The 16,337-nt window shown below is 35.5% G+C and overlaps 1 protein-coding gene across 9 annotated transcripts in view; it reads left to right on the forward strand.

Moving 5' to 3' along the window:
* The window catches only part of TRRAP (transformation/transcription domain associated protein), a 96,208-nt gene that overhangs the window by 11,796 nt on the left and 68,075 nt on the right, over positions 1-16,337 (forward strand). For 6 of the 9 annotated variants that reach the window (XM_086622436.1, XM_086622438.1, XM_086622441.1 and 3 more), the window contains exons 12-24: positions 1,214-1,292; positions 2,348-2,582; positions 4,550-4,877; positions 5,000-5,097; positions 5,744-5,938; positions 6,479-6,670; positions 8,345-8,510; positions 9,718-9,974; positions 10,851-11,051; positions 13,366-13,517; positions 14,600-14,799; positions 15,577-15,794; positions 15,935-16,132. In XM_086622436.1, the coding sequence (XP_086478562.1) occupies positions 1,214-1,292; positions 2,348-2,582; positions 4,550-4,877; positions 5,000-5,097; positions 5,744-5,938; positions 6,479-6,670; positions 8,345-8,510; positions 9,718-9,974; positions 10,851-11,051; positions 13,366-13,517; positions 14,600-14,799; positions 15,577-15,794; positions 15,935-16,132 (2,519 nt within the window). Of the gene's footprint in view, positions 1-1,213; positions 1,293-2,347; positions 2,583-4,549; positions 4,878-4,999; positions 5,098-5,743; positions 5,939-6,478; positions 6,671-8,344; positions 8,511-9,717; positions 9,975-10,850; positions 11,052-13,365; positions 13,545-14,599; positions 14,800-15,576; positions 15,795-15,934; positions 16,133-16,337 lie in introns of all 9 variants that reach the window. The other 3 variants (XM_086622435.1, XM_086622439.1, XM_086622443.1) reach the window with 2 other exon arrangements.

Here is a 16,337-nt window from a genome sequence, read left to right on the forward strand (position 1 = left end):
TTTTTTTTCTTTGTCAAGATTTCTGTCTTAGTATCTTTGATCTGCCTGGTGCATCTAAGACTAAATCCTTTTTTCAAACAGAGTGGTTTGATGATCAAAGGCAGCTCCTTTCCAACCATGTTTTTGACTCAGCTTTTTTCTCCCCAGTATTATTTTTTGGCTGTGACTGAGTTTATTCCCACGTCATGGCTGCTGTGGTGGTTGCCTCATAAAATAATGGATTGTCTTTGCATCTAAAAATCTTTATTCCCATTCTTTAGTTGCCTTTTCCACTGTAAATCTTTCAGATCTCTACCTCTCTCAAAAAACAATGCTGATGCTCTCATTTTCTCTGTCACTGTGTTCTTGCAGAATGTGACATTCTCTTAAAAGCAAGGACAGCCACCATGTTGTCCCTTACATTTAGTGGAACCTTGTTGATTCCTTGTCCATTTCAGACTTCATTCAGAAAATGCTGGATTTTTATCTTTAATATTGTTTGGAAATCTGTGGAGAATGAAGGTTGCTGGATGCTCTTCTCACTCTTTATTTGACTTTTTGCTTATTTGCTAATAAGTTTTAGTTTGTTGCATTATTTGGAGGTGGGGGCAGTTAATCCTTCCTGCCATTTCCATCATCTGCCTTCAGGCTGGAGTGAGCTAATCAATTCCATAAACTTGTTGATTTCTATATTTAAAAAAAAAAAATGCTTCTTTGATCCTCCTTTGACACTTGATTTTTGTTACTGATATCTTCCTTTTGTACCTTGGACCCTGAGTTGCCTGTATCCCTGGTTATATTTTGGAATAGAGCTTGTATGATAAGATGCCAAACAAGATAGAGTTGTGTTGCACCATGTTGCCTAAACTTGTCCTTTGCAGTAACTCATTACAGTTACATTTAAAAAGGTCTGCAAAGTTGAAAATAATGTAAGTGGTTTTTCTCTCTCCAGCTGTAGCTGGTTTTGTTGTGTCAGTGCTGTGGCTTCGACTGTGCTGTAATGTCACTCATGAGACAAGTGTCAGTGGAGTTCATAGTCATAAGAGGTTAATGGAAAGTTTTCTTGTAAATGGCACTGCCTTTTGTAAGCTTCAGGAATGAATTTGATAATAAAACTACTTGCTGACTTAGGTTTAAATACTTAAGTGGCTTAATGCTTAACTCTCTTGTTTTGCCAGTCATTACATATAGCTTTTTATTTTTTCTCTCTTTTTTTTTAAAAAAAAAATTATAGAATTTATTCCATGTATGGACAAGCTATTTGATGAATCCATACTAATTGGCTCTGGATACACTGCCCGAGAGACACTGAGGTATGAGAAGGTTTGGAATAGCTGTCTGAGTGCCTGCCAGGGTTTGTTTCCGTCAAGGTTTATTAATATTTACAACAATATCTGTATAGAGTTGTAAATATTTGCTTTAAATAACTAGTTTTATTAGATTCTGATGTTGGAAGAGCTTCTGCTGCTGTAAAAAAAGGTGATTGTTTAACACTTTGGTGCAGCATGGTAGCATGACTGCAGGGCAAGATGAGATAAACAGGTGAATGAAAATGATTTCATTTTTTTGAATTGCAGAGCACAAGCAAAGCAGTGGTCACAGTGAAATCAACTCAATCTCTTCCTAGTATTTCACAAAACAGACTGAATCTTGTGTCCAGTGTAAAATCTGAATGATATTTAAACTGTTGTGTCAATAAGTACCTTAAAACTTATTCACAACTGGAAAAAAATGGGGAGAATGCGTGTTTTCTGTGTCTTCAATAGCCTACTAGTTTTTAGGTGCTTTTGCTGACCAAATTAAAATATGGAGAGCTAGAACTAGGAGGAACTCGGAGAATTATTTCCTCTTGCTTAACTATCAAGTGTACCTTATTGACAACATGTATTAAACTTAGAAGTATTTGTTCTACCAGATGCTTAAACCTGGTATTTGAAAATAAATTATTTTAAAAATTTATCAGTTTTGATGACTGTTTTTGAAATAATCGATCATCAATGATTAATTGTGAAAGAGCTTACCAACACTGCTTAAAATGTGGCTTAAAACATGCTAATTTGCTCTTAACTGTATGTAGAGGAAAATATGTGCTGGGGATGGTCAGCAGTGGGGGAAGAAATATCAGAGAGGTAATATTAGTGTTGTGGTGACAGATTAATGCATCTTTGCTTAGATGATGCAGGTTGTGTAATTAGTTCTTTTGTATAATTGGAAAAGCCGTGTGAATTCTGGGTTTGCATACAAAAATAGAAGATTTGAATTTAGAATCTTGGAAATAGCTCCAGGCAGTAATTATTGCTGAAGTCCAATTAACAACAATTATAATGGTCCTCAATGTGTTTTCTTCCATTCTTGTTTTTGCTGATAGACCCCTTGCATATAGTACCCTGGCAGACCTGGTCCATCACGTCCGTCAGCATTTACCACTCAATGATCTCTCCCTTGCTGTCCAGTTATTTGCCAAGAACATTGATGATGAGTCGTTGCCTAGCAGTATCCAGACAATGTCTTGCAAGCTTCTGCTAAATTTGGTAGACTGTATCCGGTCTAAAAGTGAACAGGAAAATGGAAATGGTAGAGATATTCTTATGAGAATGCTGGAGGTATTGATTTGTTTAAAACATTTGAATGTCCTGTTTTATAGTATGTTGTCAATCACACTTTACTTTCTTCTTTCTTCAGAAATGAGAACATGTAGGAATAGTCTGCGTAATGTATTTCATTTTAATACTTCAGAGAAGGGGTTTTAAAATGCTGTGCAACTGGGATAGTATCTCAAGCATAGTGGAGATGCTTTGCCAACTCAGTTTATTTGTTCAGTGACTTGTTTCAGAGCAGGAATCTGAATGTCTGTGATGCTGGAGGTAGCTTAACTGTTACTGTTTTTTAAAATTTTCTTTTAAATTTTAGTTGTAATCTTTTTTCCACACTTAAGGGTGTGTAAGAATGGCATTTTTTTAATGCCTTCTGGTTATGTACGTTTCTTTGTTTTTTTAAATCTTGAAGGAGATATATCTTGTGGGTCCTTGGCATAGCGCAATACAATCGGTAAAATGTGAAACAGCTGCGCTTTGAAGACCTACGGATCCTGCTTAAGGATCTTCTTTATATGGAGAATATTTTGGGGACTCTTTCAGTTTGTTTTTGTTGTTTTTAAAAAGCACCCTAAAAGCTGTTGTCCATGATGTAGTACAAGTGGAAACACTACCTGCTTGCTGTAGCCAAGTTGCTAATGGAAAAAGGTTGCTGCCTAGTGTTTCTCTTGCCACAACAGGAAGATGCGCTCAGTTATGGAGTAAAACACTTTTAGGGTAAATAACAGTTTAATAATCTCATTTTGAGATGTGAGAGCACGTCTTGAAATCTAAGTCAAACTGGAGTTAACACTTCAAGATAACTGAGGAAGCCATATGGCTGCTTGTTTTGGAAAGGGAGATCCAGGAATTCTGAAGGTAGTGGATCCCCTCCATCTTTGACTCTTCTCTGTCACTGACAGACTGTCATGGTTCTAAACACACCAGGGAAGAGGTTTATTCATTTTAATAATCTCCAGATTATTTGGTTTTACCCCTGAACATTTTTTTCTTTAAGTAGCAGTAGTTTAGGGAATGGCTTTCTTCCTAAATACAAAATACAAGTGACAGTGCAAGTGAAAAATCTTAACATTATGCATTGTAATGGGTCCTTTATTCTAGATTTCTCAAACTGGAGTAGCTTTCTAGTAGGTTTTGTCTTCCAAATAAACTTCTGCTTTTTTTTCTACTTTAAAAGAAAAAAAGTAATCTAGCACAGTAGTTTGGTCATTTGTTTTTCAAGTTAAAATTTGCACTAATATATGAATTCAGAGAAGATACATCTAGGGAATAAAGGAGAGTACAGAACTGTGGTGGTAGTGGGGAAATATCCGAGCAAGCCAAGTAGATCTAGACTTTAAAATCTGGGAAGTACAGGAAGTTTTAGACTGAAACCTTGTGCAACGTCCCTTGTTTAGTATCAGCCAAGAGTCAGAAATGTTGGGGACCACTGTTCTGCAGAATTGTTTATTGCTTTCTGTATCTGATATGCTGCAATGTAACTAAAACTTAAACCTATAATATGTACGTCTTCTAATACCTGATATACATTACACGTACATCTGAAATCCAAGTTTTTAATGCTTACTAGTAATAGATTGAAATATTAAGTCTTATTTTAAAAAATGAATTCAAATAGCGTTTAATTTTAAATTAAGTGGAATTGTAGAGACATGAATTTTTAGTTGATGGTTTCACTAGTTTTCAGCAAATATTTTTACTTTTGGAACTTGTTAAAAGTAAGCAAACGACTATGTTGATACACTTAAAAATGTCTGCTGTCATTTGAATGACTTCAGAAATAGAATCATAGAATGGGTTGGGTTGGAAGCAACCTTACAGATCATCTAGTACTTAGTTGTAAATTTTACTGATCTCAGTATGCTGACTTGAAGTATTAGTATTACTAAGTTTAGAATATTTTTTGAAGAAGAAACTTACTTTCTTTTTTCTTCCCTCCCCTGCTCTTTCCTTCTCCTTTCCTGTTTGTGCCTTAGGTTTTTGTTCTGAAATTTCACACTATAGCACGATACCAGCTTTCTGTAATTTTTAAAAAATGCAAGCCACAGTCTGAACTTGGGGCTGCTGAAGCCACATTACCTGGAGTACCGACAGCAGCAAATGCAGCACCTGTTCCTGTTCCATCTCCTGCCCCAGCCACTCCAGTGGCCCCTGCACCGGTACCTGTATTTGAAAAACAAGGGGAGAAAGAAAAAGAAGATAAACAGACCTTTCAGGTTACAGATTGCCGAAGCTTAGTGAAAACTTTGGTCTGTGGTGTCAAGACAATCACATGGGGCATAACATCATGCAAAGCTCCTGGTGGTAAAACTGCATAATACTTAATTACATTTATCTTTTGTAATTCTACAATTAAAACTCTCTAGCTTGAAAGCAAATAGTATTTTAAATGGTTAACTACTGTCTTATTCTGTATCTTCTTTCAGAAGCACAATTTATTCCAAATAAGCAGTTGCAACCTAAGGAGACTCAAATCTATATAAAACTGGTAAAATATGCAATGCAAGCTTTAGATATTTATCAGGTATGTTACCTGGCCACATACTGCTTTTTATTTGTACAGTTACTGTGTGTCATCTTTTTAATAAGGATTTATTTGTCAGCTAGAAGACAAATTTCACATGTAGTGTATTTTCAGTCAGTCTTTGATTTCAGGACCACAGCTATTGGGGAAATCTTATGAATTTCAAAGTACTTATCACTTGCAAGGAGCAAATTATTTTTTAACAGCCCTTATTGTCTGTGTTTGTGCAGTCCAGTCACACTAAAAATATTTGTCTTTCATGTAGAATCATTTCTTCAAAGAGATAGTTTAGCTATCAGTTGAAACGTTCACAAGACTATGTTTATCTTCTGTAGTTACACAAAGTATTGATGAAATGTTAAACATACATGATTTGGAATTGAGTAACTTCACAAATACACTATGATATATCCTGCTGTTGTCTTTCTCCACTCCTGACTTCATGGTTTTAAAAACCTGCACTGAAAACACTCTTGTTTTAATGTTTTTATTGTCACTCTTGGCTCCTGTGCCCAGCTTCCAGTTGTATGGGGCTTGCATGTGAAACCTGTAATATCTCAGTTTTTTTCAAAAGGTAGTTTGAGGATAGTGGGGAAAAAGTTCCTCAAATTCTGTAACCAATATATGGTTTTTTAAATTGCCACAGGTCCAAATAGCAGGAAATGGACAGACATATGTTCGAGTAGCAAACTGTCAGACAGTCAGAATGAAAGAAGAAAAGGAAGTTCTGGAGCATTTTGCTGGTGTGTTCACGATGATGAACCCTTTAACTTTTAAAGAAATCTTTCAAACTACTGTTCCTTATATGGTGGAGAGAATCTCAAAAAACTATGCTCTTCAGGTATTACGTTTTTGTTTACTTTTTTTAATTGATAATAAACAGCTTGTAGAAAATAGCTTATGCCTTGAAGTACATAAGGCTGAAGTGGAATTACAAATAATAATGTTGAAACTAGCATTGCACGATTTGAAGCAGTCTACAAAAATATCTCGTAAAGATGGATTTTCAGAAACTTTCCAGACTAAGTGATGCAATATAACCATGAGCACTTCAGTTTAGAAGATATGAATGGACTTCATTCTTGAAAAGTATTGAAAGTTGTGGAGTTCTTGTTTTGTTCAGGTTGTTGTGTCAATGTTCTACTATTTTACAGAACTCAAGTTCTAAAATATACATTTAAAATTAAACTTTAAACTTGAATGCTTAAGTTATATACATGGGTGTTTTCCACTGAAGATAACCTGAATCACTTGGGTACCAGTGGAGATAGGAGAAGAAATGTCTCCTTGCCCCCCCCCCCCCCGCTACATGAGTAGTGCATTTATCCCTCTTTTGTTTTCAGTACAGCAACAATAACTCCTTTGTGGTTTCCTTTTATAGATTGTTGCCAACTCCTTCTTGGCAAACCCTACTACCTCTGCCCTCTTTGCAACGATTTTGGTAGAGTATCTTCTGGATCGGCTGCCAGAAATGGGCTCTAATGTGGAACTCTCCAATCTGTATCTCAAGCTGTTCAAGTTAGTCTTTGGCTCAGTTTCACTATTTGCAGCTGAAAATGAACAAATGCTGAAGGTAAAGGTCATTTGTGTTAAAAACAAAAAAAATCTCCCTTGGCTCTTAGTACTTTCTTCAGATGTCTGAAGAAACAGTTTTATGCTGTCTAACATTTGATCATCTTTTTGTGTTTGAACCACCGTTAGTGATACATTTCCATTTTTTCCAAATGCCAGTTACATTGCCTCATGTATGAGAGATGGTTTCTGTGAATGTTTGCTTTATATCTGAAACTGTAAAGTGATGTACTAGTTCTGAGTATAAGTGACTGATTGGTGCTTGTGGTGTGATTAGGGTCTGATTTTTTCCTCTCTTTCCATATTAACTTAAGATGCTTGCTTAGCCTGGAATTGCTCTTTTGTGTGTTGGTGAATCTTGTTCATTCCTATCATATTCAATGACATGTACCTCTTGAGTTAGATATTTCTGTGCTCTTGAAAAGTGTGGATTAAGGAATGCTGTTTTTTCTATTGACAACATATTGTCTGTGTATTCCAAGGATTTGTTTATGTTGATGAGATCGTCTCATCATTCATTCGAGTTTAGAAATACTGAGCTTGAAGCAACAATGTGCTTTTCTCATAAAAGTAACAGCTGCCTATATCCAGAAAAAACATTAAGATACTGATTGAACGCTGCTCCTTCTCTCGTCGTTTCTCTCCATTTCTCTTCCTTCTGCCTTAGAATAAACAAAATCTGAGACAGGTAACTGTGTGATAATAATTTCTGTGCTTAATGATTTGTTAGGGCAGGATTAGTCCAGTTTTCTGGGTAGAAAAGAGTAGGAACTACCAATTTTCTAGATTCTTTTGGAGATGAAAGTAATATGAAGCAATATTCATACAGTCTTGCTTAAATTCTTCTCATTTGTCATCAGAATCAAGGTCATCTGGATTTCGTAAGCTGGAGATCCAATTTAAAGAATGTGATTTACTACCTTCACAGTTTCACGCTTCTGTTTTTTTGTTTCCCCAGGATTGATGATGTGGGCCTTGGGTAGACAATTTAATTGAATGATGAAGGCTATTTGCAGCATTTGCATAGCAATGTAGAAAGCTTTTAGATGTTAATAAAATCCAGAATTGTGTCACTGTTTGTCCCTGATCTGTGAGAATCCTTGTATTCATCAACTATTTTTAATGATTTCTGCAAGCTGTTAATGTCCTCTGCTCAAGAAAGGCCACCAGTTCTGTGACTGATTTTTTTTTTTTTTTTTTAACTTGTAAAAGTTTGCTTTCAAAATGGAATTTTAGCATTCACAAAAAATAAGAATTAGTGATGAAGTTAGATCAGGAGTAAATTAATATTGTGAAATGTCTTCTCTTGTCATTCTGACACTTCTCATTTCTGCTACACATCCTTAGGTTCTGTGGAGCAAATACTTTTCATTTTGTCAGATTTGCAGAAGGTTTTTTTTCTTTTAATAAAGTTACTGCTTGGAGTAGAAAACAGGCCTGATCATTTGGCTAATATGAAATCAAGATTTAATCAATTAAAGAATGCTCTGGGTTCTTGATACTGTTCAAATACAGATTTACTTTTGAACAATTCTGCAACAATGGTATAAAATTAGAGTGTTATGAGAGTACTTGGAATAGCTAAAGGTTTTTGATCTGAAAAACTTGTCTCATGCTAAACTTGTACGATAATGATAAAATCAATATTAATCTTCAAGCTTTATTTTTTTTATAGCCACATTTGCACAAGATTGTGAACAGCTCTATGGAACTTGCACAGACTGCCAAAGAGCCCTATAACTATTTCCTGCTGCTCAGAGCACTGTTCAGATCTATTGGAGGAGGCAGTCATGATCTGTTATATCAAGAATTCTTGCCGCTGTTACCAAACTTACTGCAAGGTAGAACAATACCTTCTTTCCCCACCCCAGTTTCTGATCTTTTTATGTAAATAGTAGTTATGTTATGTAATTAAAAAAATGAAACCAAAGCCCTAACCTGACAAGTAGTTTCTAATTTTGAGCTTAGCAGTTGATTAAATATCTTGAAGGTGGCTTATTTTCATTTTTTCTCAGCTGCTTCAGGCTCCATAGTTTTGGCTGCTTCACAATTTCTGCTGCTTGTTTTTTTTTATTTTTCATTGTGAGGCTGTCGGGTTGTTTTTGTTTGTTTCTTTCATTCATTTCTTGCTATGGATAACTTTGTTAGCAGAGGCATTGAGGGATAAGAGTAGTAGGAGAAGCAATGTTGCCAGGCTGTCACTGGTTTTGTGGGAAAAACATTACAGAGAAGTTCTGTAAGAAGATTCTGCAGTTGAGGGGGTGTGTGTGCACCTGCAGGTGCACGATAAACATAAAAGCAAGTAGTGTCAGTTTGCAGAAAGAAATGGAAATGCTGATCAGTTTGATTAATTGGGCATTTGTGCTTGCAAGGACTGTGTTTCAGAGATACTGAGGATGAGCAAGGAAGTGTGGAGAACTACTTAAACCTAAGGACAAGCTAATTAGAACAATTTCAGGAATATGAAATCCTGTGGTTCCCATCTTCAGTTGTAGGGGCGATTTTTATTGTAGTTAGCAAATATGTATGTTGTCTGTAAATTATTGTGTAAAATACATGTCAGTGTAGAATTGCTAGCTAGGTTTATGGAGTATGTGAAATCTTGATGGGGAGAAAAATAAGCTGGGGAATGTGTTTAGTCTGTATGGGACAGTGAATGTACTTGAGCTCATGTAATGTTTCTTTTCAGGATTCCAGATATTTTAAAAACTATTTGTTCTGTGTGGATTTTTTTATCTTTTTCTGTTTTTCATCTGCTGTATTCAAATGTTGCTTTATTGAGTCTACTATGAAATTTTAGAATATGCATAGGTGTTATTTTTTCGGTATATGCATGTACCTGTAAAAGCAGTCACTGCATAAAATCCTTAGATGTAAGTTATAATTATGAATAGTATTATAGTTTGTAAATATGTTATTCGCAGAGATATGAGCTTTACAGAATTTAAAACATCAGGTTATTCTGAATATAGGAAAGTGATTGTTAACAATAAACTGTGGACTGTCTTTTGCCGTTGAGCATGTGTGTAACTTATCCATGATTTTCAGGACTTAATATGCTGCAAAGTGGCCTTCATAAACAGCACATGAAAGACTTGTTTGTAGAGCTCTGCCTCACTGTGCCAGTTCGTTTGAGCTCTTTGCTGCCTTACCTGCCAATGTTGATGGATCCCTTGGTGTCGGCTCTCAATGGGTCTCAGACCCTGGTTAGCCAAGGCTTAAGAACTCTTGAATTGTGTGTGGATAACTTGCAGCCAGACTTCCTGTATGATCACATTCAGCCAGTTCGAGCTGAGCTAATGCAGGTAAACGTGTTGTTTCCTGTCGGACCACAAGAGGTCATTGATTTGCTAAATAGTATTAGAAATTTGTGTGAACCTTTAGTTACAAAAACTTAAAATCTGTCATGAGAACCATATGCATCTGATTTGTATATAAAAGGCCAGGTGGTGTCGTGCTATTAAACTGAAAACTATGAAGAATTTAAAAGTGAATTAATCATTTCTTCTTTACCTGCTGTTAAGGGGTTGAAGTTAAGATGTGGGACTCAATAGCAAGAATATTACTACACTGAAGATGAGGTGGTACAGAAAATTATTGATACTTGTTAATTTTTTAAAACCAAAACCAGTTAGTTGCCTTCAGCGTATCATGATTGATAGGTATATGAAGTCTAATGTACACAGTGAAAATGATGTAGCTGATATTCAGAACAATAATTTAAATCTGGCTATTTCCCCTAATGCAGTGCTTGCATGTACTTTATCCTTTGAATATAATAATTTATTTGCTTTTTATGTTTCAAAACTAGCTCTTTGAGGTTAATTCACTTCAGCCTTAACTGGCCTTTTTTAAAATTTATTTTTTAAATTCATAATGTTGTTTATCTAATATTAGCCATAAACATGAAATTACATTTCGGTGTGGCAAAAATTTTGTAGCTCATCACATGAATCTAGCCTAAAACTGTGCTTTGGACAACCTTGTTACAAAGCACTTGAACTGTTGTGGACCGAGGTTGCTTTTATTCTATCTGGTATTTAAGTATATTCTGGAAGTTATGCAGGATCAGTTACTGAGATACAAGAATAAGAGTTTTCCTTGGCCTTTTTTTACGTTACAACTTGAAAGTTTTTGAAGTGAGACTGGTCTGACCATGTAACTTTTAAAAATAATTACAGGCTTTGTGGCGTACACTGCGCAATCCTGCAGACAGCATTTCTCACGTGGCGTATCGTGTACTTGGTAAATTTGGTGGAAGTAACAGGAAGATGTTAAAGGAGTCACAGAAACTACAATATGTAGTCACAGAAATCCAAGGACCCAGTATTACAATTGAATTTTCAGACTGTAAAGCATCCATTCAGCTCCCAATGGAAAAGGTAAGGGCTTCTGTCCTGAGAAACCATCCTACTCGTTTCCTTTATTACAGGGTTTTTTTTGACTTTGTTTGCTTGTAAAACCTTCATAAGATATGTGGTATGTCTGCCAGTTCCAGATATGAGTTAATGAATATCTAACGTTATAGAATTTACAAAATTAAAAGTAGGTTTTAAGATCTCTTGCATACCTATTTCTTTTTATATCCCTCCAGTTAGACAAAGAGATTTCTAATTAGATTCTGTTTCTTCATTACAGCATAAATTAAACTCCCTTTTTGGTTGTTCTTGTTTCAATTAATTTTTCAGTTGCCAGCTTTGGCAAGTAGAGGAAAAAACATCATTTCAAAAATCACTGCAAGGAGCTTTTTTTGCTTTTTTACTATGTAGTGTTCAGTTGAGATATAAGGCTTCACATAAGGCAGGTAGACTGACTTCTTGCTTCATTTTGACATGCAAATGCAGCAGAAGTTTGCCAGGCTGTTCTTTCTTGATTTCCCCTTTAAACTGTTTTTGTATGTCACCCCCAAAAGCAGAGCAGTATAGTTAAATCTATTATTTTACAAAGTGGTAGGATGGGGAGCTGGCACAAACGCTTTCTGTGCGTTTTTTCCCCTTCCTAACTTTTGATGTACTGCGTAGATTAGCAGGGGGAGTCTCTTCTAAAACCTCCCTATTTTCTTTGAAGTGTACCACAAATTTGTTGTAGAAATTCTTCAGTGATGATTATTCTAATGACTCCAATGATTTGGTTTGGTTTGTTTTCTCCAGGTGGGTGTAGTACTTCTTAGAGCTTTGTACTTCTACTGGTTTACATCCAACAGTCTCAATGCATCACAATTCTCACTCAATCTGTCTCTGTATCTTGGGATCTGAGAGTGAAGCTGGATTCTGAGTTAATTTGGCTTATAGATTTTTAATAGTTACCTTTCAATTACACTTTCATAAGTAGGTATTATCTGAATATAGTAAACAATTTTATTTTCAGACTCTCTTTGGCTCCCTACAGCCAACAGGCTTAAAAATAGCTTGGAAAAATGATTCTTAAAACACAGATGGCTTTACTGATTTCTTCTCTGTACTGAACCCGATGAGCTGAACAAAAATAAATACTGCAATTGCTTACATTTTCCTATCCCACTAGGTTTAATTCAAACCAAGTTTTCCAAAGTATTTGTGCATTTAACCTTTTGGTTAATGATATTGAATGATCTTCAGTTTCTTGGTGTTGACCAAGAAACAATGTTATCTGCTGAATACTTTGCATCTATAAAAAGGAAATGTGAAATTAAAAGGGAAAAAGAAGTGGAATAAATTGAAAATGAGAAATTCATGGGCTTTTTAGTGCTTTGATAGTCTTCTGTGCTATGTAAACCTTATTGTTCTTTTCATTGAGATGCTGATAAGGTTATTCGAACAGTGGCGGGACCACAGCTAGTTAATTCAGTGAGTGGAAAGATGATTTTCCTTTCAGAGAAGGAAAATGTCCACTTCTTTGTAGCAGAGCCCGATCTTGTTTAAGCATGGATGGTTATATTTAAAATTGATCAGATATTGCAATTCCTTATTTCGTGCACTCCAAAACAATTTTTATGTGGATTTTTACTTAATGCCTCTCTTATTTAATTTCTTCTTTTCTTTTTTTGAGGAAGGATGGCAAATATCCATCTGTGCTTACATACATGCAAAATAAAGATTTTTCCAAAAAGATGTACTTCCTCTTTTCATCGCTTTCATATTTTAAGAGATTATTAAAATTCTTTTCAAACGTATTAAATAAATCTTGCAAAGGAAGAGACTAGTACTATGTCCATTAAGTAAATGGTGTTTAGAATTTGCTTACAGGGGCATTTCATCATATATGATGTAGCTTTTGATTTACATGGAAAATACGATGAAGTAATTTGTAAGACAGAACATTTTTTGGTACCATTTCTATATATATGTATAAATGCATTGTATATCTACAGTATATAAGGATTAGGAACAGCAATTATTACTGGAGGGAAGGTGAGGAAAATTTTCTTGAGAGGGGGAGGGGGAAAACGAAGGTGTACCTCACTTATGCCTTCAAATGCTTTCTGACCATGGAAATAAATGTATCTACCATGAAACTTTGTGTTTGTAAAAGCACAGCAAATGCCATAGTCGTTACAAGTCTGCTTGCTCAGGCATTCTCTGCATTGCTTAGCCAGTCCAAAGCGTACATGCTTTTACAGTTGCTTTCAGTATACATTAAAGATCGTTATTAATCACCTGATTGTAAATACTGAGAACAAGAAATGTTTGGTTCCTGTCTATCTTTTTTTCATTACAGGCAATCGAGACCGCTCTGGACTGTTTGAAGAGTGCTAACACAGAACCGTATTATCGGAGGCAAGCGTGGGAAGTAATCAAGTGTTTTTTAGTAGCCATGATGAGCCTGGATGATAATAAACATGCATTATACCAACTTCTTGCACATCCCAAGTATGACAATTCTTTAAACATAAATGTGTATGTAAAATTTATAGTGTCTTTAGAACAACCTGATTTAGAGACAATGGTTAGTGTAGGCCATGTATTCTTTATGGGATTTTTAGCGGGTTTATCCTGCTTTCTTTTAAATCAGTGCAGGACTTTCCAGTAAGAGGAATTTTTTCAGCATATTATTTAATGCCAATGACATTTGTTGATGTTTTATATTCCACTAATTGCAGTCCAACGTATAATCTGTTACATATGATGAGATATTTTTTTAAAAACTGGTTTTAGTTTAATATCTTTAAATAGTTGGAATATTCTGGTGCTCAACTACATTTTAAAGATAAATTTAGATTGTGATGTATGTACATCTAACTTTTTATTAAAGTGAGAGTGATAGAAAATTCAGTTTCATTCAGCGACTGAACTATAGCATAGTCACACCTGTAACCTATGTTTGTCTTAGTGTGGAGGCTTTTTATTGATTTTTTTTTTTTTTTAACAGCTTTACAATTTCAGTCATTTATACTTAATGACTTTATTGCTTTTAGGCAACTTTATGACATCTTTGTCCACAAACTGTGTGCTGACTTTGTCCCTTGCAGTGTAGTAAATGTAGCTAAAGATTATAGTAGATTTTATAATTTGGACTTTGTAAAGTAAAACTTGGCAATGAATAGGTTTTGTGGGGCAGTGATTTGATAAAGAGTGTTTCAGTCTTTCAAGATTAAAATCAAATGTCATTTTAAAAAGGGAAAAATGTCAAAATATTGAGAATGACATTCTGTAATTGAGTTGCAGTGTGATGCCTGTATACCTATTATTCGTAATATACATGGCTTCTTCTGAACCACTGGCTTTAAATGTTCCTGATGAAATTGAGCTATCCATCATGTTTGAGACCAGTGGTTGGCAAAATTAACAGACTGAGTGAACTGGTCTAGCTCTGTCAAAATGAGGGGAGAACAGGAGGTGGAGAAGGAGTTAGATATCGAGAGCAAACTTTAATTCAAGTACTTGACAACGCTCATGATTGAGCTGCCAGTACTGCAGTTTAGGCTTATAATGAACTTAACTTTGTCTTGCAGCTTTACTGAGAAGTCCATACCCAGTGTGATTATTTCACATCGATACAAAGCTCAGGATACTCCAGCTCGTAAAACGTTTGAACAGGCATTGACAGGGGCGTTCATGTCAGCAGTCATCAAAGACCTGAGGCCCAGTGCTCTGCCGTTCGTGGCCAGCTTAATCCGCCACTACACAATGGTGGCAGTGGCTCAGCAGTGTGGTAAGTGAAGTGGAACAGAGATCGTGTGGACTGTCATGAGGGGGGGGGAGAATTTCTATACTTTTTCTGATAATAATTTATTTTAAGAAAGTCATGATACTGCAGTTGCTTCTGGGTAGATATGTTGTTTTTTGTTTGTTGGCTGAATTATGTTTTAATTCTTCTGAGCAGTGAAAAATTATTAAGCAAGCCTTAAAAAACAATCACCTAATAATACTTTTAAAATGCTACAGCCGATGAAATAATTACAGCTTGGAACGGTTAATATTTCCAGAGCATTTGGGTAACCTGATATACACAGTTATTTTTCTGGATGGTCTTTAACTGAGTAGTTTCCGCTTGTGGTTTTGAAGGACCATCAGAGGAACTAAGTAAACGTTAGAGCACTGCAGTGTCTGGTATCTGTGAAGTAAACTTTTGGTTTGGAGTTGGGCTGTATGACAAGTAATTTGGGAAAAGGCATGCTATAAGCATATCGCTCTTCATTGCCACATTAATGTAACTTGAATTTTTATGATTCTTCATTTTAATTAAATCTTCTTGCAGTGCATAGTCTAGTGCATAGAAGAAAATATTTAAGTAGATGTAATCTTTTTTTTCTTCCAAGAGTGAAGAATGCCTTACAATCCATTTATATGCAAATAGACTCAGTGCTTACTGGTTTTGGCATTCAGCTAGTCAGAGGAGTAGTAAAATCTAATTGAAAGACTATTCATATTGAAATATCTATTGCTTTATCTTTTTCCTCTCTCTCTTCTTCCCCAATACAAATTACAGGTCCTTTTTTGCTGCAGTGCTATCAGGTTGGAAGCCAGCCTAGCACAGCCATGTTTCATAGTGAAGAAAATGGGTCAAAAGGCATGGATCCCTTGGTGCTCATTGATGCCATCGCAATCTGCATGGCATATGAGGAGAAGGAACTCTGCAAAATAGGAGAGGTGGCTCTAGCAGTGATATTTGATGTTGCGAGCATTATCTTGGGTTCAAAGGAAAGGGTAATGTAGATTTTTTTTTTTTTTAAAAAAAAAACCCCACATTTTAATGATCTAGTTTCGGCCAATGCAATTTTGTTTCTTAAATTTTGGAGGCTACCACTGAGCTGAAAAAGCAAACTGATAAATTTCTTTGTTTCCAGGCTTGTCAGCTTCCCTTGTTTTCGTACATTGTGGAACGTTTGTGTGCTTGCTGTTACGAACAAGCGTGGTATGCTAAGCTAGGGGGTGTTGTGTCAATTAAATTTCTTATGGAACGACTGCCGCTAATTTGGGTGCTCCAGAACCAGCAGACTTTCCTCAAGGCTCTTCTCTTTGTTATGATGGATCTAACTGGAGAGGTATTTAATGAATGAATTGTATCAAATAGTATGTGGGAAACAAACTTTTGTTCTTAAATTCATATGGATTAAACTCTTGCTAATCTTGATTTTTACTTAACTTCAGAATGTATCGTATCTGTGACAGTTATGGTTGAATTTTAGTCATTTTAACTTAAACAAAGACCTTAAGTCATAAATGAGGTCTGTTTTTTCCCATAACTTT

This window comes from Tauraco erythrolophus, chromosome 17, assembly GCF_009769465.1.
Source record: "Tauraco erythrolophus isolate bTauEry1 chromosome 17, bTauEry1.pri, whole genome shotgun sequence".
In the NCBI taxonomy this organism is placed as follows: Eukaryota; Metazoa; Chordata; class Aves; order Musophagiformes; family Musophagidae; genus Tauraco; species Tauraco erythrolophus.